The sequence below is a fragment of the Anser cygnoides genome, chromosome 1 (assembly GCF_040182565.1).
Source record: "Anser cygnoides isolate HZ-2024a breed goose chromosome 1, Taihu_goose_T2T_genome, whole genome shotgun sequence".
In the NCBI taxonomy this organism is placed as follows: domain Eukaryota; kingdom Metazoa; phylum Chordata; class Aves; order Anseriformes; family Anatidae; genus Anser; species Anser cygnoides.
Genome location: NC_089873.1, coordinates 208,251,489 through 208,272,598, shown reverse-complemented (window position 1 = coordinate 208,272,598; position 21,110 = coordinate 208,251,489). Strand labels below are relative to the sequence as shown.

The window sequence follows — 21,110 nt, the reverse complement described above, 5'->3', positions numbered from 1 at the left end:
TCTTTTAAGAGGAGAAGCTACAAAAGGGGCGATCATTGCTTAAGAGATAACATTTTATGCCCCTTCCAAATGCTGGAAATAAATATCGGGGGGAAGTTTTCATGCTCCCACAAATGATTTGTATGGAATTTGCTGACGGGGAGAGATTCCCCGTTGAGGTGGAGCGATTCCTGTTGTCTTCAGTGTTACCTGAAGGCTCTGGTGGTGGTTTTGCAGGGCTGAATGCTGTACAGGGGAGTGTGGTTCCTCTTGTGGATCTTGCCACGGAGCACAACCTGGCATGGGTGGTTGTCCATCTTTTAGCACTTTTAGCATCTTTTTTTTTTGTTGAGTCTATGGGCATGGCCACAGAGAACCAAAGAAGTGATATTAGAAAAAAAACACATCAAGGTAAACCCTTAGATCTGGGCTCAATGAAGCCCAATGCTGTTTAATATTTGTTCTGCACTCTCAGTGCACGTGTCACTGCGTAAAGACAGCGTAGACATTGAGCTGGACACAGGAATCAGAAATAGCCCCACAGATCCCCCAGCTTCAGAGCACTTGATGGTGAGCCATGGCCAGGAGCAGGGACGGGCAGTGAACGCTGCCAGCCTTGTTTTGCAGGTGAGGTTAGCAGACAGCTAACAAAATGCAGTGTTTGGAGGAAGAATACGGTTGTCAAAGTGGCATTCATGGCAACGGAAATGATTTGTGAACTTGAGTTCCATTTGAGCGGATTCAGTAAAAGACGCAGCGAAACCTTTGGAAATGTCAAAACACGAAGGTTTTTCCTTTATGAACTGCTGAAGGTGAGTATTTTGCATTTTATAAAGTGATATTTAAACAAATACTCCTTCCACAGCAGCCTGTTGGTTGCAAAGATTGACTTGCGGTCAAAGCCTAAAACTTAAAATAGGTTAAGTTAAAAAACTTAAAATTTGGCACCCATCGTTCTGTACCTGACTAAAGGCTTGGAGGGAGCCTTTTGCTGTCATTCGGCCAAAAAGCAGTCCAAATCCCCATGTCCTACCTGACCTCATTTCTCCTCCACTTTTTTCAACAACTACGCCAGGAAAGGTCTGCTACCGGGGGACTAAAATTCAGCTCATCAGCGTGGACACAGACGGCCACCTCCGCCAGCCTCTTTCTTCTACCCTAAGCCTCAGAAATTACCAAACATTAACATTTCATCAGTTCAGGGAGTTGGACGGCAGTTTGCACAGTAGCTGTCGAAAAGCTTTGCTGACTGCACTGCAAGTCAGCCTTTCCTGGGGTATTTCGAGTGCAGCTGCTGTGGTTAATTCATGTGCTGGTGGCGGTTTTAAGGCCACGTGGCTTGAGCAGCCCACTGTTGTCACAGCTGGGCTCTAGCACACTGCGTCCCCAGAAAGATGTAAGTCCACTGGAGACTGTGAAAAGCAGCAAAACAAGCAAGAATGAGGTCTGAAAGCACAAGGAAGAAGGTCTTGTAAGGAAAATGCTGCATGGAGAGGCCGTGGGGCCCCTGCTAGGGCAGGTGTTTAGGAGGAAGCCAAGCCAGCATTTGTCAGAGCTGACGCAGTCCATCCTGCCCTAGCACAGGGGTGGATAGGGTGGTTTTTTCAGTCCCTCTGATTTTGGGATCAAGGAGGTTTAAGTGTGTGACCACATGTCTGCAAGTGCTACAGTGCAAAGGCTGGGGAGAATAGAGATCGCCAAAATGCGGTTGCCTGAACTCCTAATAATCATCCAGCGCCAGATGGGGCAAGGGCAAATAAATCAAATTCTGCCATTACAGGGACAAAACTTGTGTTTGGATAGAGGCAGAGGAATATCCTGGGGCTCTTTGCACTGGCAGAGCAGCAATGCTCAGCATTGGTACCAGTATAACAGACTAGGACCTATCTCACATGCTCCTGCCTTTACGAAGTCCTCAGGCTGGTGTAAAATGAATGTTAACGGGGCATTGGAAGATCGTGAACACTGGGGCGGCAGCCAGAACCAGATACAAGACCCAGAGAGGTGAGATAAAAGTGTCTGAGCAACTACTGGAGCTCTGACGCTTGCTGCAGTCCCAGCTGAAGCAGATACTTCAGCCTGTTCCTGAATGAAGGACATCCCAAAGGATGTTTTCAGCTTTGCAAATTCATCTTTACTGTTGGCCAGCTTAGGAGCTGAGATTCTCATTGAGTATTTCTCACTATGATGCAGGTGAGCATTTCATTTCTTATTCCAGGAGGGGAAATAAAGAAACGGCAAAATTCAAAGGGTTGGGTTGGGTCTTCTCCGTCAAGTTGACTTCATTTTACTGTAGAGCCAGTTGCTGCACTTACCTGAGGTGTCTGCCCAAGGACAGTCCCATGGACAGAGAGGTGGCCAGCAGCCCCCTGAGTCTTCAATCATTTTTTGGCCCTTGGTAGTAGAGGAGTTTGTGGGAACGGGCTCTTCCTCTGCATGTTTCAGCTAGAAGTCTAAATTTAGTGAGGACGAATTTGGCCACCTCCAAGTAATTTTGTGTTATAAAATGTAAAAACAAGGACGCATTTGATGTCTTCCCAAAGGGCTTCATAGAGGAGTCTGCTTTCCACTACCTCATTACAGAAAATGTTAAAGACATCCTTGGACCTGCATCACTCTCTTACGTGCAGGTTCATGGCCAGAGCAAGATCTTAAGACAGCACAGATGGCATTGTTAGACATGGGAGGGGAAAAAAAAGAGAAGAAAAGTGCATTTCAAGAGTTGTCAGCCCTCCAACTTTGAAGTGCCAGGGCATGTTTGCTGCAGTCGTTTCTCAAGGTCCCTACAGAATTGCTGAGAGGAAGAAAGCCGTGTTTAGAAAAGCTGCCAGACGATGAGACCTGAGGATGTAGGGCACCAAACAATCACACGGTGCTTTGTTTGCTCAAAGTGCACCTGCAAGGAGGAGAGCAGGGTGTGTGAGTGTGTCTTTGTATGTGTGTGGAGAGCCAGAAGGAATGGAAGAGTTTCCTAAATGCTTATAAATACCTCAAAATCTATCCTGTAGTTGCTCCTCTAAAACCCACATACACACATATATATATTATTTCTTTCTGTGTCTTGCAGGTGTGAAGCCCTGAGCTTCTCGAAGCTGTGGGCCTGCAGGTGACCTTCCTTGGTGCTGTCCCACCAAATGCAGGAGGTGGCTTTTTCTGGTGGGACTTCCAGAGGCACTAGGGGAAAGCATGAGGGTGTGGAGGAGAGGCAGAGTGATGCTGGTATGTTATCCTCTTGCCCTGACTGTTTGTCCCTAAGCAGAGCTGGCACAAGGAAGGACGTAGGCTATGAAAAAAAGAGGATCCTAGTGCAGAACATATCCAAAATGACCACAAAGGCACTCCCAAGGGTGCCAACCTCATACAGCTGCTATTTTAGGTCCCCAGACAAAACTGAAGGGTTACTGCTAACATCAAACCTCAGGGCTGAAAAAACCCTCCTGTATCCTGTACCCACCCGCTGGGCTCTGAAGATCTCAGCAACAAGCTGGCAAGATTTCTGAGGTAGGGGCACCCATGGGCCACCCTTGGGCCCTGCTCCTTGGCCAGGTTTTGTGCGTTTTCTTCCAGTTCCAGCATGGAGAGGAGCTTGCTCACCTCTGGTGACGAGAGACCTGGCCAGCACAACGGTGCATAGCCATTGGTACCGTTCCCAAATGCTCTTTGATCTTTGCAGCCTGAAATCATCCCTTTTTAAATATTACTTTATTATGAGGGTGTGGGAGCAGATCTAATTAAAAATGCCATGACTCAGATAGCAAAGTTAGGAGGATGAACAATGCAATGGAGCAATGAACAGGAAACTCTGCTCAGTAGAAGTCATGCCAATGAGCGAGTGGCACAGGGCCATTGAGTCACGGCTTTTTCATTATTTATCCCCTGACCGACTGATCTCAGGCCAAACATTTAACCTCAGTGCCTCACTTGTCCCACTTGTAAAATTGAGGTAATATTTTCTGTAGCTCGAAGGAGATTTCTAATAGGAAACACTGCGCAGGTATGAAGTGTAGCTATTGTAAATGAACGCAACATCCTTCTTTCTTTATATGTTTCATTTGCCAACCACTTTTATCACACAGAATCACAGAATTGTAGGGGTTGGAAGGGACCTCCAGAGATCATTGGGTCTAACCCCCCTGCCAAAGCAAAAGTACATTTTAGTATATATATTTTTTTTAAATCAAAATCTGGGACCATGGATTACACGAAGGTAGATTTTTAGAAGTGATCGCAGGGTGTATTTTCATAGTCTTCTGCCTACCAGTGACCTGCCATAGCTTATTAACCCGCTGCTTGATTTTCTCCATCCTACTGATGAGCAGTCCTGCTTGTTAGGGATGCTTTTCTGCCAGGCTTCACACACTCCGGCATCAAATTTAGGGCTTGAGGGTTTTGGGGCTCGGACTGATGGTGGATGATGGGTTTGGTTATGTAAAACTCCTGGAGGACGCAAGTATCTCTCAGACGTAGAAGAGCAGCATAATGATGAGCCAACAGAGCCCTGTTATCTCATCCTTGAGCAGCAATCAAAGGTGTTGTGCGGTCCTGCATGCTTGTAGCACCTCACCTGCAGGACTGACTGCTGAAGAAGCTCGCTCTAATGATCTGGTCACTGACTTCCCCTACTTAGGAAGCCCCACAGGTTACAAAACATCATTTGAACGTGAAGTTTTAAAAACTGCACTGTGACTTCAAGAGGTGGACTTGGAGGCATTTGAACAGGCTGAGCAACATTCAAACCCAGAGCTGTATTTTGGCCATGGTTCTGTATCATTCGATTCAAAGAGTGGGAGATGAGCTGGCTTGAAGCCTGAGGATGCTGTGATGTTAACTGCAAGGATGCAGCTCTTGTCCTGCTCATATATTCCTCCCCATTACGTTTATCTGGAGGTAGGCCACAGAGCTGGAAAGGTCTCCTCTGACCTGATATGGCCATTTTCTTGTTCTCCACCATGAGCAGAGGACCTGAGCTCCCTCACCACTGAGTGGAGCCAAAAACTGCACGTGCTGAAATGTTTTTGTTTCCTTTTTTTTTTTTTTTTTTTTTTTTTTCTGGAAATATCCAACCCGGCATACCAAGCAGATCTTCTGTAAGTCTGAACATTTGGCCTGTCTCTGAATTGGAGCTACAGAGCTGCTGTCCCAAAGGACTTGCTGTCCTTTGCACAGGCTCCAGATATCCTTCATGGAGTAAATCCTGACAAGGATGTGTTGGAAGGGCTTAGCAAAGCTTGTGTTTTTCCAGCCGGCATGCTGGAGGAGAAGGAGGTGCTAGGGCTTGTGGTTTATGTAGTGGGCTGGTGCGTGGAGCAGTGTTCCAGTCAGAACCTGAGAAACAGAGTTTTTAAAACATCCAAAATCAGAATAATTCATGTGATTCCCTTGGTGTTTTAGCGTGCTGCATTCAAGGGAGCTCCCCTGGTGCTGGAAATTTCTCTGCAAATGACTGCTCCAAACTGAAATTGTCATGTTTTGGCAAAGACCAACCTCAGTTGCTTCAAGGGGACATATTAATAATGAGATATTGTTTTTAAGCATGTTGCTCTTTGTGAAAGAGTCTCTGTCCCTGTTCTCAGCTGCAGCTCCATTTGCAGCCTGGCTTTTCTGTGTCTTGGACCTGTGTCTTTCTGAAAGACAGCTGAGGGAACTGGGAGGGAATCTGGAGGGTTGGATGTCCTGCTCACTGCTGAGGCCGCCCCTGCAGTGCTGGGCCCAGCGCTGGGCCCCCCAGCCCCAGCCAGAGCTGGGCACCCTGGGGAGAGCCCAGCGCAGGGCCCCCGAGGTGCCGAAGGGCCTGGAGCACCTCTGCCGTGAGGAGAGGCTGCGAGAGCTGGGGCTGCTGGGCCTGGAGCAGAGGAGGCTCCGGGGGCTGCCAGCCATGGCCACCGGCACTGCCGGGAGGTGCCGAGAGGCCGGAGCCAGGCTCTGCTCAGGGGTGCCCGGGGCCAGGCCCAGAGGCCCCGGGCCCAGCCTGGAGCCCAGGAGGTGCCCTCTGCCCCTCAGGAAGCACTGCTGGGCTGGGCGGGTGCCGGAGCCCTGGCACAGGCTGCCCAGAGAGGGGCTGGGGGCTCCTCCTTGGGGATCTCCAGCAGCCGCTGGAGAAGTCCTGGGGGGGCCAACATTTCAGCTGGTCTCTGTGGTGTGCTATGCCAGGCACTGGTCATCTTTTTGGCCCTAGGCTCACCAGGACCAGACACCTGTAGGGACGACCCACCTGAAGGGACCTCACCTGTGTTCTCCACGTGTCTCCTTCTCCCATCTGAACCTAATCACCATTCTTTATTTTCAGCACTTTCTGGCTGTATGTGAGATGTCGCCCAGGCTAATTGCTTTCTATGAGGGGTGCAGAAGAGGACAAATTTTTCTTTGGGCCCTGCTCAAAAGCAAGGAGAATTTCCCAGCAGCCTCTTGAAAGATAAGATAGAGGCCTCTGGCTACGGCCCCCATTAAAACACGACGTGATAAGTCTACGCTGGCCTATTGAACTGGCATGGCAGGGCGGCTCTCATGAAAGCACTTGATTTACTACCCATAATATTTTGATTAAAACATTGTTCTTATCTGGTGTGACCACGCGGAGCAGAGCCAAACCTGGTCCACCGGCAACTTAAAATGTTGCCGTTTCCTTGGATACCCTCAGGGATTAAATGCTCCAATGCATTTTGATATCGTTATAAGTGATTTAAAGCAGGGTATTTTTTGATGGTAAACCACAGGTGGCACACCAAGTGATGGACGGCGGGTACCAGCGAGGGCAGGTCAACGGCACAGGGTGATCTGAGCCCCCTGGCTAAGCCCAGCCCAAGAAAAGCCTTGTGAATAATAGCCTGATGCAAACTAATGCATCTGTCTCGGAACAAAGGCTGCAAATCAGATGCACGGGATAGTCGGCTTCACTCGGAAACCTGTGGCTTCGAGGAAGGCTTCAAGGTCACTGTGTAATCGGTTCAACATGCACTTTTGGTGGCAAGACAGAAGGGGCCAATGCCTGCCTTGGAGATAAAAAAACGCCCATGAGCAGAGGAACAAGACCTTGCCTTTCTTCACAAGGTAAGGGAAACCTGTGCACATGCTTAAGAAAAGGTGTCCAAAAACTTCAGAGGATGGATAAATTATACCGCAGCTGGAAAGTAGTCCTTGTGCTGAAGGAGTTTACCGTGCTTGGGATAGTGAAAGGGTTGGTTTTGGGGAACATTTGCTCTGTAGAGTGTCAGGAGTAATTGTACCAGGTCTGGCACTGGAAGATGAAGGCTGAGAAATGAATAAAACACATTTTCCTGGTGGAGAAGACAATATCCCAGCAGGAATGGCCACAGATGGGTAGAAACCTTTGGGAAACCTTTTATGAGGCAATATCTGCCAGCACTTGGACACATCTCACCTGACTTCAGAAATGTGCACAGAGAAGTCTGAACTAGTCCCACAGGCCCTGTTTAGAGCCAAAGGAGAAAGGAGAAAATTCCCTGTTTCTGATGCATACCAGCAATGTTTGACTCTTTTTTTTTTTTTCCCTAAAAACCTGGTTAGTTTTCCCACAAAAAGCAGGCAGTGAATCAGGATGACCACGGAGGAACGCCCTGCACCGCTGACTGCCACCCAGTGCTCTACTTCCCCTTCCCATTAGGCTGTTCCCAAGGCAAGAATATTTTCCTCCATACGCATTTAGCCATATTTTCTGAGGTTATTCCCCTGTTTTCTCTGAAGCATCAGAAGAAGCCACCGGTGGGGCTGGACCAGGCAGTTTCGAGTATTGCCACCTTCCAGCATCGCATGAGGGTTTTTCCATGGGTCAATGTGGTGAGTGCTGTGGTAGCTTTTCTTCTCCCTTTGGATAAGCATGTCTCTGCTGGACATTTTCTTAGTATGTCAAAAGTGATAACTTGATTTTTTTTAGGGGGGGGAGGTGTGATAATTTGGTTTTTCTTGTGCACAATGTAGCTTCCCCCAGACTGAAATGCTCTGTTATCAGATGCAAAATGCTGGCGCACAGTCTACAGGTGATGGGAAGTAGAGGCTCTGTGAGCTGTGCAATGGTTTTCTGCAAGTTTGACCCAACAAATGTTGTGAATTAAGTGTGTGAGACAGAAGATCACCTGTAACCTCCCTGGTCCTGCTGAGGAAATGGCTGATGCTGGTACCTGCAATGCCTGATCGACAGGGAGAAGAAATAATCTCTACCACAGGAAGAAAATTATTCAGAGCAAAACATTTTAGAGGTGTTTATGGGTTTGGTTTCTGAAATGGCGAGCAGAGCATTCTGCTAGGATGGAGGCTTCTCCTGGTGCCACACGGATGCCCCAAAATCCCAGGATTTAACCCACAGATCTGCAAAGCCCTGGGGGCAGCAGCGGTCAATGCACAGGTGGGGATGCTCCCGAGGGTGTAAATTCACAGGACCCCCGAGTGGCTGGTGGTGTGGGGCAGCTGCGGGTCCCTGTGGTGCCAGCCCTGCTCCAGCAGGGCCACCCCGAGCAGGGGGCCCAGCCCCACGTCCAGGCGGCTGCTGGAGATCCCCAAGGAGGAGCCCCCAGCCCCTCTCTGGGCAGCCTGTGCCAGGGCTCCAGGTGGGTGAGGAGCTGGGGAACAATTTGGGCTGCTCTGGTGCCAGGTCCATCTCCTTGGGGCTGGTTTTCCAGCTCCAACCCCATGTCAGGAGCAAGCAGGTGAGACAAAGAAATCCAACATTTTCATTAATAATAATAAAAAGCTATTTAAACACAAAATATTCTTTTATTTGTCACCGAAGGCTACACACGGTCACTTCTGTCTGTTCTTTTTTTTGTTTTTCTAGAAGTTATCTACATCTGCACTTATTTACAGCCTGGTTGTATTTACACAGTCAAGAATACAGTATTAGAAACACAAAGTGTTGAGAAAAAAAAATTTCTCAAAAAATTAGTTCCAGACTTCAGGAAAATTATTACACAGGGTAATGACAAGAGTCTCCAGTGCCAGGCTTGTAGATGCAGCTTTAATACAAAGTCCTCTGCTCAGGTGCAGCTGCATTAGAAGTCCTCACACAAAATAAACATTTTTTTAAAATAGAAAAGTGTGATTCTTTGACTGGTTATTTCAACAACATCCATGAACTGCCCAAAAGTTGTAATTTTTTTGGAAAGTTCTATTGTTTGCTTGAACCATTTTCAGCTCGGAGGAAAGAAAAAATATATATATATGTGTGTGTATATATATATTTTAGTTAATTTTCACTTGCGGTTTTCAATGCTCCCCTGCCCAGAAAGCATTGACCCTCAGCATGGGAGTTAACAGTTGAGCCATGTAATACTCTGTCAGGAACACAAAGTTTTACGTTAATTAAAGGAAAGCAGGCAAGAGACACAGAAGGTTTCCCTTTGGTGGGTCATTTCGGGTAGCACAGCGTGGAAAAGCACTGCGGGAAGCAGCCCCCAGGACACACGATGCTCAGGAGCAACTCGGGGGTTCCTGTCCCTGTGGGGGCTGCTGGAAATTTGCTCAACAGTAGCAAGAAATTTTATTTAACTGTACTGCAGAGATGAGGAAAAAAAATAAAAAATAAAAATCTTTTACTTGTTACAAAACACAGGGAAATTCTTCGGTGTAACCGGGGGATTCACATATCCACATATTTAGTAATTGTAATAAAAAGAGGGATTGTAAGAAAAAAGAGATGCTCGAAAGCATCCAGCACACGATGGGGGTGCTGCAGGACGAAGGACACCAGGTTCAGCCCAGCAAACCCCGGCCCCGGCAGCGGTGACACACAGCCCTTCGCCGCCGGCACGGGTAGGTAGAGCAAATAGGATTTAACAAGCAAAACAATCTTTTTAGCTCCGTTATTAACATCACGGGCACTTATTTCTCCTCCCCGTTCGAAAAGCGGCTGGGTGAGTAACCGAGACCCGTGGCCCTGGTTTCAATTACGCAGAGATTGAATCGAAACAGACTGCTGCGCTGTAAATATGAGGGGGGCCCTCTCTGTAAATCATAAAATTGAATTCTAAAATTTCATGTTAAGAGCCTTGTCTTTGCATAATGGATTGCGCTGCCATCTATCATGGTGACACTTACAAGTCACAGCTGAAAAAGTACTTTATTAGATTTTTTTTTTTTATTATTTTTTTAAACAATTTTGATTTATTCTGGTTACACTCCCTGTATAATAGACTGAGCAGAATCTCACCCGGTTCCCTACGCTCAATAAAGCAACTACAGATATATTACAGAAATCCCTCACTGCTTCTAACTCGCAGCCAGATGGGGGTCTCGGAGCCGGCTCCCAATCACCCGTGGCTTTTAGACCCGAACCAAGCACCGGGCTCTTAACAACCTTTGTCTCGGCAGCTCTTGCCCGGTATCGTTCAGATTCGTCGTGGCTCTGATCAATAGCCGTGCTGACACAGATATGATGAGCTGCGTGGTTCCCTCCGGTCACTGCCGCTCAATGATTTTTTCCAAGCTCCAATCTTCAGCAGAAAGGGATAAAAAATGTAACAAAGAGCTCGGAGGAAACAAACATCGGGGCGTTTCTCGTGATGCCAAATTAGTTTTGGTCCCCTCCGCTCGGGCTGAGCACGCAGGACGATCCTGAGATGTGTAGCCCCCATGGCACCAGCTTGTGTTTGGGCGTCTTCAGATGAAGACCATCACTGGTGTGTCTTCAAATGAAGCAAGTTTTGGTCCCAGCAGCAGCTGCGGAGGGCTGGAGCTGTCTCCTCACCCACTGCTCACACTGAGATCCAGCGGTCAGGGATGCTGGAGTTTCTCCTCCAAGCTGTGAGTCTTGGGCCTAACCCTTCACACAACTCTTCCAGCTGGAGACAAGCCCGGGAGTTCAAGGCAATTTAATCTGATCCTTTGCATTTTGAAGGGATGCCGCTTTGGGGAATCCAGAAGACCTCGAAGTTGAGCCATGAATGTGCCCGAGGCCACGGTGGCACTCTCCGTAGCGATGGTCACGCACTTGAGTGGCTTCCACAAGCACATCCAGAGATGGGATAAATGGGGTTAGCGCGGTGGGACTGGTGCCCAGGACCTCCCAGCCTTCCAGAAGTGAGGATCTGCTGTCCCGCTGCCCACAGGCAAAGCAAGAAGGGTCGGGAAGCCACGATGTGGTCCTGCAGGGAGGCAATCAGGGTTGCACAAGGGCTGGGAAAGGGCTACGGGGCCGGGAGTTGAGTGGGAATGCTTGGGGACAGCTGAGAGCAGCCCCTTGCTTGTCAGGGCACGGCTCAGAGCTCTTTGTGCCTTCAGCCTCCTCCCTTAAATTCCATGGGAAAGCACCCAGGGTCCCGTAGAAAAAGGACTTTCCATTAACGGATAGGGAAATGCAGAGGTTCAAGGCTGAAAATGTTTGCTTCCAGTTTCACCACCCAAGTCAAGTGGAAGGGGTGAAGCTTTCACAGAGGCTGAAGTTTCAGGAACAGAATCACAGAATCACGGAAGGGTTGAGGTTGGCAGGGACCTCTGGAGGTCATCTGGTCCAACCTCCCTGCTCAAACAGGGCCACCCAGAGCAGGGTGCACAGGACCATGTCTGGAAAACGTAGCAGACATCTTCAGACAGGTCTGTATCCATTGCTGGATGGCCGTCCCTTTTTTTGGTTAAAGGCTTTGATAAGGAAAAGAGCATCACAGATATATATGTATATACTCTTACATATATATTTTTTTCCTTTTATTTTTGACATACTGTCCACAGTTTCTGCACAGGGCACAGGTCCAGGAGAAGACCTTCATGTTGCTGGTGGGCAATCGCACCCTGCCGGTGCTCGAGGATGCAGAGAGGTGCAACCCGTGGTGCTTTCACCGTGGTGCGGAGCAGGATGGCTCCCGGCTCTAGGGACCGTGAGACTCTTGAAAAATGGGAGAACTCCTCCAAGTCATCAGCTCGTGTAATAACCTGAAGGGTCTGTAAGGCTGTAGAGGTGCCATCTCAGGCTGGCAGGGTTCCAGCAGGAATGTTTCACGCTTGAATCTCTTTCTGTGGCTGCGTGGTTTGCTCTTGCTCTGCTCCTCCTTGCGGTGCGACACTCGGATGGGGATGGGGGATGGAAGTGCTGCTTCTTGCCGGAGCCACCTGGACGGGAGCAGCGGGATGGGATGCACGCCGAGCTCTCTCTACGCCACAGGTCTTCAACACGTGTTTACGCCTTTCCTCCCAGCTTCCCGTATTTTATTTTTATTTTTTGGTCCACCTGTGCTGTTTCAGCCAAGTCGAGGAGCTGGAAGGGGGGGATCTGTTCTTGGTGTACCCCAGGGAGGGGGAAGAGGGGAGCTGGGTAGCCCTGGAAAGGTGACACTGCCTCCTCCGAGTAGGTGGCAGCTGCTGGCTTGGCTAACGCTGCCCCAGTCCCCACCAGCACATCCTCAGGACAACCGAGGCTTGCCAGGAGTTTGATACCAGCGACACAGGCGGTGATGCCACGGCCTTTTCACCATCCCTGGCAGGCTCCCTTGCCAAGGACTCGAGCTGGCCCAGGCGCTGCAGCTCCTCCCAGCTGGCTCTGCCGGAGCCCGATGCCCTTTCCAGCCCAGCTGCCTGCGATTCACGCCTGCCAAAGCACTAAAGGTTGCGTGCTGCAAGGGGTGGTGGGGAGCACAGTGCTGGTTACAGCAGCAGCAACGTCACCCTTGCCGCAAGCAGGAGGGACCACCAGGAATTCAGGGCTGTACCGGTGGGTGGCCCCAAGGTGGGTCAGCCCTGGGGCTCTGCAGCCGCTGAAATTATGGCCCTGCAGCCCGAAGGATTGGGAACTGGAGGAGGAGCAGTCTGCTGGGGGAATTTCCATCCCATACCTTCCTCCAGGCAAGCGCCCGGGAACAGAGAGGCAAGGCAGGCGGAGCTGGCAGCCGGCATCTATGGGGAAACTGCAATAGCACCGGGGCTGCCAAAATTTTGCTGCTCAAGGAATGTGTGCCCAACATGCCTTATCCTGGGGGCTGGAGCCCGCAGAGGAATATTGGGATGTGTTGGAGGATGCCAGTGGTGGTGGGCTGGCTCGGGGGACATGGGTGCGTTGTAGGGCGCCGAGTGAAGAAACAGCCTTGGCATGGACTTGCACGTCTCGGGTTATCTCTCTGCAGAACCAGGCAGCATAAAGTGAAGTGGATGGGGGGAAAAAAATAAATCAGGACTGAGATGTTCTCAGAGAGACACGATGAGAGCTCTTAGAGTCAGGATACGTGCATGTGTCAGTGTGATAGAGATGTCTGTTTGGGACCAGGGCTGGCCACCTCCAGCTGGAGCCCCAGCGGGGTGATGCCTCTGCCTGCAGGAACGGCCCCTTGCTACCACGGGGCTGCTTCAGGCAGGGAAGAGGTTGCTCATCTCATCTCCTTGTTCCCTTGAATTTCAAGGACTCTTCCAGAGCACAGAGGTTATGTGAATACAAATTACATTAGCATGCCATGTAACTCTGTCAGCAGTTTCTTATTAAAGCACTTGGTCCCCTCTGTAGTGGGCATTTCTAGCCAAGCTTCCCTTTCTTCACTGCTAACAGTCAACTGGGCTCTCCGTTAAATTCAAGCTCGTGTAAGAAACAGTGTGAGGGTTGATTCCAATATTCTCCTTCTTGTCCCACCACGCACAAGCTGTTGCTACTTATTAAACATTTTAAAATCCCTGCTGCCAAAGTCCCCTAGAGACATTTATCTGCCATAGTCATAAATGACTTGCCAGCATGCTACTCAAAACTGTGTTTCCCAGCCAATAAATACAAGCTCCAGAATCAGGAAAAGCAGGGTTTGGCTTGCTCTAATTTTCAGTGGTATGTCACTGGGATACTATAACTACTTTTAAATTCAAATCAGCTTCCTAAAAATTAACTGGTTTTATCAGATACAGCACAGTGGACTGTTAAACACGTAGCCTTGTGTACTGAAACACTATACATTTAATGAAGTTATGCCATTAGCAAATGTACAACATGGGTGCATTAAATCCACCTATAGAACAGCTCTACGTATGAGAGAATTTATTTTAGCTTTTCTCAATAGAGCAGGAGTCCCTTTCTTGGCTTTTGCTAGGTTTTAACTAAAACCAGGATTTGCGCGCACACACAAAAACAAACAAAAAGTATCTACTCTCATAATGAAAAAAGACTGATTTTTTTTCTTTTTTTATTCCAGTTCAGGAAGGAAGAGAATCATCTTGCAAGTTAATATAATCAGCTCCTTTGCCTCTATAATCTACTTCTGCTCAGCAGGAGCCCCCAAAAAACACTTTAAGTCCCAAGTGAAACGTGAAAACTACTTGTAAGGTCTCTTTTGAGGCACATGATTCGGACGGTCGGTCGCTTTCGGCGTTAAGGAATCAGTGTCGTCTTCCTTTTCCTTTCTTCCCAGGAAGAGCTCTCCGGCACGCCGTGGGCTCCCCATTTTTTGGGTGGAAGGCTATCTGTCCCTGCCCCAAACCAGAAAGGGTTAGGATGACACAAGTTAGCACAGACACCCATTTCGCACTTCACACCTACGGACGTACGTTGACGACTCCCCACTTCAAATTCCTCACAAAGGGGAAAAAAAAAAAGGACAAGAGACAGTAAATGTCACTGTGATCACACTACGGCAAAATATACCTTCTGTTCATTGCAAAAAACGTGTGAAGGCCAAATTAAAGGGGAAAAAAAGTATGTTGCATGAGTTACAGTGCAACCGTATTATTCCTTCTCTTTCTATTTTCCTCCCCCCCACCTTGTTCAGTTTAGAAAAAGGATTGAGTACAACACAGTCAGGTAAGTGGCCACAAAAGAGTAGCTGTCTTTGGCAAGAAGTCACCGTATGGACCCTCTCTGTCACCTTCTGCCCATCTCGCTCTGTCTCATGAAGTGGATGTTGTTGGCGCTGTCTGAGAGTTCTGGGTACTGCTCCACTGAGATCACAAAATAGCCGTCGTAGCCCTGTACCCGGCCTGTGTTTAGCACTTGTTGCTTCTCCCCTTCTGTCCACGAGCGAATACCCTCCTCCCCATCCCGCAGTCTCTGCTGTTCTCGGGCCCAAGCTTGGGCGACGGCGCGCTGGCGGGCCAGCTCCAGGACGCGGGCCTTCTCCTCGTCCAAGGTGGTCCCGTAGCGAGTGTTCAGGCACAGCGCGCCATACTGGAGCTGGATGTCCGTGTAACGTCTAGTCCTTCCACTCAGCACTGTGTTGATCTGGGACACCGTGACGTTCACGCCGTTCTCCAGGGTCCTCCGCCCGCCGCTGAGGCCCAAGATGGACAGGTCGCCCTCCGACGGCCCTTGCTTGATGAAATAGTGCGTGTCCACCCCATCGATGGTGAAGTGCAAGTTCTCCAGGTAATGGGCGTTGTTCAGGATGGCTGCGATCCTCCGCCCATCCTCGTTGGCCACACTGATAATGTCGGTGGCCACGCGCCCGTCTTTCATGGCGAACTTGACGCCTTTGCCAAAGATGGAGCCTCCGGAGGCAAAGTTCTTGTTCTTCTTGACGTGCCGGCACCCAGCGATGCTGGAGCTGTAGATCCGTTCGAAGCGCTCAAGGGTGACAAAGGCCTTCAGCTGCTTCTGCACTTCACATTGGACCCCCAAAATTGACTGAGGATGGAGAGAAAGAAGAAAAAGATGTGTTAGAAAGAGAAGCCTCATGACCCAAAGGCATTATTTTGCATGCTGGAGACCAGCATCAATCTAATGAGGAGCTCCATGGTTTTTTTTGTTTGTTTGTTTTTTTCCTCATCAACTTTCTTCAGATTTTTAATTCTTTTTAGTGGGAGAGACACATGCCAGGTTATTCCCCCTCATACTCATCGTTTCAATAAATAGAACTGTATTTACACTTACAGATAGAAAGAGGTAGAGGGAGAAAAGGAGTTTTTGCTTTAGTAGTGTGGGGGTCTCGTTTGGGCTCTCCCACCTGTCCAAGCTATTATTTTGTGCTTCAGTATTTTTTCTCTGCAAATAAGAAATCATTCACAGAGACTCTGGTGGCTGTTATGCTTTATAAAATGCTTTGAGGTTTCTGTGACAAAGTATGAAAGTATTTGTAACAGTTCCCTCTATTTTAACTTCACCTTGTAACTCTTTGGGCCACCTTCAAAAGGCCTGCATCGCAGGTACGACCCTCGGAGTAGTTACACCCCCTCTAAATCCCATTTCAGCCTGGTCAAAGCAGGCTGTTCAAGACTCAGTGAGGGCCCTAAATCCAAATCCTATTCCCTGCAGACCCTCTACAACGTGCCAGGCTCCCTGAGCTAGGGCCAGCCATACCTGATGTTCGAGTTTTAGCTTATATTGAAGAAAAACTGCAGAGAGACAACAGCCTGGATCATTTGTAGTCAGGTACAATACAAAGTCACTTTTGCTGTTAGCGTATAATGGAGCAAGCACACAGCGAGTCAGCAGCTCATCATTACTGCAAAATGTCTTTGGAAATGCTCTCATCAATTCATGGCAGCGCAATCTTCTTACAAACCCTTGCTCACGAACAATTATTTGCTCAAATTTCACAAAAGCAAGAGGATGCTATGACAAAACTCTCCTGGCACTGCCAACGGCTGAGTTCAATAAAGTAATGACATCCAGGATTAAAAATAGGCTACAAAGAAAAGTTTGCAGCACTCCAATTATTTTGAGGAAATTTAACATCCATGAAGGAGATTGCCTTAAACAGTCCACAAGCTAAAGGCTCACATCCTTCCCTGGCTGTAAGAAGACATTTCAGACAATGCAGACATTTCAGCATTGACCTTTTTACTACGACTTATGGTGAGGGAAGGGAAATGAACCCTTGCTTCCCTGGTAGCCATTTCCAAGGAAGGGTTTCAAACCATTAGAGAAACAAAATAAAGGATTCTGCACTGTGACTTGCTCAGTGGTTATGAGCAGTTTTGCTCTATAAAGGAGAAAACTATAAAAGAATGGAGGTACACAAGTTTAAGGGCAAGTTTTGGGTTTAATCAACATCGAAATACCTAAGACCCAAGACTTACTTTTATTCAAAGTGCCAAGAAAGCTGCAGAAGCCCCCTTCCCTCCCCCTTTTGGTTGCTAGCATAGTAGCTGGAGCAGCCATAGGAGCTCTTTCTGGTTCTCCCCGTGCTGCCTGTGGGGGATCTCACATACAGCCTAGACAGCGATCTAATTAACAGTCTGATAGCTCCCCCACCAGCTGAACAAGGGCTTTAATTATGGAAAAGATGGACGTAACTAATGAAGATGTCACCGATGATGGACAGGGAGCAATTAGGTTTCTAGACTCCATGAAACTCTTACAGTTCTGCATAAGTGCGTATCACACACCCTTCGTTAGGTATTTCATCTTAAGAGGTGTTTAAATGGGGATGCATTCCTCTCAGGTGCATCTCCTATAGTTTGACTCCAGGTGGTCCTTCCCCACTACCTGAGCATGCCACATTGCTCTTCCATCTTGCTCAGTAACTTTTATAAGCAACAGGAAAAGTTCTTTCTCATTACTCACACTGAATCACCATTTAGCGCAAGATCCTTCACTCAGGAATGTAAATCAGGTCTTCTGCACCACATTTCTGTGTCCTGTGGTCATTTATCTGTCACCATCTCTATATATACATCGCTATATTTACCAGAAGTTAAGTGGTCAGGGATCCCTAGAATTAATTAATCGCAGCAGCTACTCAATATCACCTTGGATAAGTTGGACAGCACCAGGCATGGTTTGGGCCAGAAGGACATAGTCCATAATACTGTGTTTATGCTGCTAAATGAGAGAAGCCTGGGCAGTGAGGTCTTGCACTGGACCTCTTATCATCCACACTGGTTAATTTTAATTAATTAAAATTACATAAATTTATTTTCAGCTCCTGGTTTGGCTTCAGACCCCTCCAACTGCTCTCTCCGAATGGCCTCAAGTAGCACCAGGGGAGGTTCAGGTTAGAAATGAGGAGACATTTCTTCTCAGCAAGAGCGGTCAGGCATTGGGACGGGTTGCCCAGGGAGGTGGTGGAGTCCCTGTCCCTGGGGGTGTTCAAGGAAAGGTTGGACGTGGTGCTTGGGGACAGGGTTTGGTGGGTGACAGTGGTGGTAGGGGGATGGTTGGACCAGATGATCTTGGAGGTCTTTTCCAACCCTAATGATTCTGTGATTCTATTCTATGATTCTATGTTGTTACTCTAAAATGTTGGTCGGGAGTCTACTGCTGACAACAGCTGTAAGTGACGTTTAATGGATGATGTCCTTGAGTTTGCCATTAATTCAGGAAGGACTGTAACCTGTTTGGCACATGCTGTGATAGGTACAACAGGCAACAGCTCTGACATGATCTACCTTCATCAAGCTCCACAAGCTCTGTCAAGGTGGGACCCTCTGGCCTGAGGTCAAGTTTTTTGATTTTCAGCTTTATGGTCAAATTCCCAATAAATTTGAATTTAGATCAGCAATTGTCCACTACAAAAGGTAAACCAAAAATTTAAAGTCTTTTTTTACAATTTATTACCCAATAATAGAATACATGACCTTTCCTTTATCTAATAACATGCTGCCTTCACGACATTATATGAAGTCATACAATTTCCACAGCTCCACTGTCATCTGGATTTCATTTAGAAGGAAAATAAGCAGCACCCACCCCTCTACTGGCACGACTTGGAGGTTTAATGGATTACACATGAGCTAACAGCAATGGCACTGTCACTTTCTGCCTAAGGACACTCAGACAGGACTTTGCTGATGAAGTAACTGGGCAGTACCAGTCAATCTATGGATGTCCCAGCCTTCTGTGCACCTGCTTCTCACACTTCAGTGTTGGCTTCGGGACTGATTCAGTTGCCCATAAACCCATACATTGATGCCTAGTGTGATCTGAGATGCCCCAGAGTGCCTGCAGCTTCGTCATGGAGCAGTGAGTAACAAAAGCTCTGGGTGATTTGTGCCCTGCTGGACACCAAATTCACAGGCAGAGGCCTAAATTTAGGTGTCTCCATCTAGAACAAAATCACACCCAAAGGGTCTTTCACTGGGGACTGGTTACAGGCCTTCTAGATAAAGGCCTTTTTTTTATCATAACATCTCCCCATCTTTTGTTTTGTAGTAGGAGAAGACATGCAATGCTGTAATACCGAACATCTCTTAACTATTATAATAACTAAACTCTGTTATCTGCAAATAACTCTGTTATCTTGAAAATGAGCCCGCAATCACTTTGAAATGACTTTTTGAGTGCATTTCTTTGATAAAACAAAATGATATTTGGGAACAGCATTTTTTAAAAAAAGAAAAACAAACCCATCCAACAGCAGGAAAAAAACACACCAAATTCAGGCAAACCAGGGCACAGCTAGCTTTGTATGCTCTGCTGTGAATTTTCGGGGGGGAGGCAAACATTACACACAGTTCAAAGAGGCAGTGTATCCCTGACTTTGCAATTACCATTTCTGTTTCATCTTAGAACTCATTTTAATGAACTGGCAAGGAAGACAAACAGAAAATTTCCATCCAAGGCTGCAGTGGTGTATAGTATTCTCTAAAAAATGCCACCGCTTTTAGCAACTGTAAAGGAAGGTATCTATAAAACCAGCATTAAGGAAGAAAGAAGGGAATTCATAGTTATTTTATTTCAATATTTGTTCTTAGATGTGAGTGACAAATAGGCTGGGTTTGTTTTTCCTCACAGACTCTTTTAATCAGATGTCCTTAGGTGACATTTCACTTTATCTAGTAACAACCCATTGGAGAGAAGAGAACGACCTTCATCATTTCTTTCCTGCTGCACAGAGCTCAAGAGAACGGCACATTACAGAGCTCTCTGAATAGCCTCTTGCATTTTGCCTGCACCTCTCGAGGATTTGAAATACCATCGCCAGATACTATCATCTGTTGTTTTTAAATACCGCCTTCCAGTGTGAGACTGAAAGCTTTAATTTCCCATCAAGGATCCAAGATGTGAAATACATGAGTACGTTTCCAAGTTTCTCTACATCCCCTGCCGTTACACACAGATAGGTGTTTCTCCGACTACCATATGGGTTACAACGTGGAAAACCACTTCTTCCAAAATGCTTGGCCTGAGCTACGACTTCCCTGCCTTCAAAATCCTCCACTGTTAACTCCCTCCTATGGATGCCCTAACTCTCTCGTGGTGAACCCCTCAGGATGTAGCTCCCAAGGTCTACCCAAGACCTAGGTCACCCGGTGGAGGGTGGCTGGGGGGACACCCCACCTTGTCTCTCCTCCATCCCACCTAACTCTTGGGTTTGGAGGACAGGTCTCTCCTCCATCCCACCTTACTGACTCTCGGGTTTGGAGGAGAGGTCTTTCCTCCATCCCACCTTGATAACTCTTGGGTTTGGAGGACAGGTCTTTCCTCCATCCCGCCTGTGCACGCAGCTCCGGGGGAATAGCTAGGTTGAGCTCATCATGCAGATTTCCATCTGTGGGGAAATAAAAGGATTTGCCTCCTTTTCCTGCTCTTCTGTTTTCAAAATGCTTCAGGAGCTTAGTGTCTTGGAGACTTCAGCTCTTTCCAACATCAGATCAAGTGAAAACTGGCCAAAAGGTTCACAAAACATAGCTGGTGGCTGATGGACAGGCACATGGACAGCGTGATGGCCCACGCTCGGGACGAAGCACCCCCAAAGTGAGGATGCTCTCCCTGAGTGATGAGCATTGGCAAGAGCAAACCCTAAGAAGGGGAGGAATGTCCATGGGACGTTTTCTCATGGGACGGAGAGACACGTAGTTAATGACATGATGTAGCTAACGATAGAAGCACTGATTCCAAAACATCCCTTCCTGCAAATAGAGTTGTTCTGGCTCTGGCAATTACCTGACAGTTCAGTAAGACAAAGGGGAAAGGGGGGAAAAAGGGAAAAATAAAAAAAAAAAGGAGAAATTGGATTCAGGTGCAGCAGCTCCACAATATGCCAGAGGTCACCCGGAGTCCCCTGGTGGCCAATAACACTGAACTTGTTCAACAAATAATTTAGTGACAGCCTCGTGGACGCAGGGGAGGGGGGGAAGAAGTGCCACACAACAGAGTATTGGATTATAAATGTCACTCCGGAGCTGCAGGGGGTTAGTGCAAAGTTTATGACATGCTGGCTGTTTCTGAGCTGGTGGATGCCCACAGCCAGAATTATCTCTCCCATCTTCCAGCCCTGCAAGGCAAGTACCGACAGTGTTTTGGAAGGAGATGCCAGGCCCCTCTGGTTATGCACTCCGAAAAG

General features: G+C 47.8%; 1 protein-coding gene across 19 annotated transcripts in view; it reads right to left on the bottom strand.

Annotated features, from left to right (window-relative positions):
* Positions 1-8,686: 8,686 nt before the first annotated feature.
* Positions 8,687-21,110, bottom strand: part of TENM4 (teneurin transmembrane protein 4) — a 1,678,763-nt gene continuing 1,666,339 nt past the window's right edge. For all 19 annotated transcript variants that reach the window (XM_066989940.1, XM_066989945.1, XM_066989941.1 and 16 more), the window contains one exon: positions 8,687-15,508. In XM_066989940.1, coding sequence (XP_066846041.1) covers positions 14,750-15,508 — 759 coding nt within the window. In that variant the 3' untranslated portion in view covers positions 8,687-14,749. The remainder of the gene's footprint in view (positions 15,509-21,110) is intronic.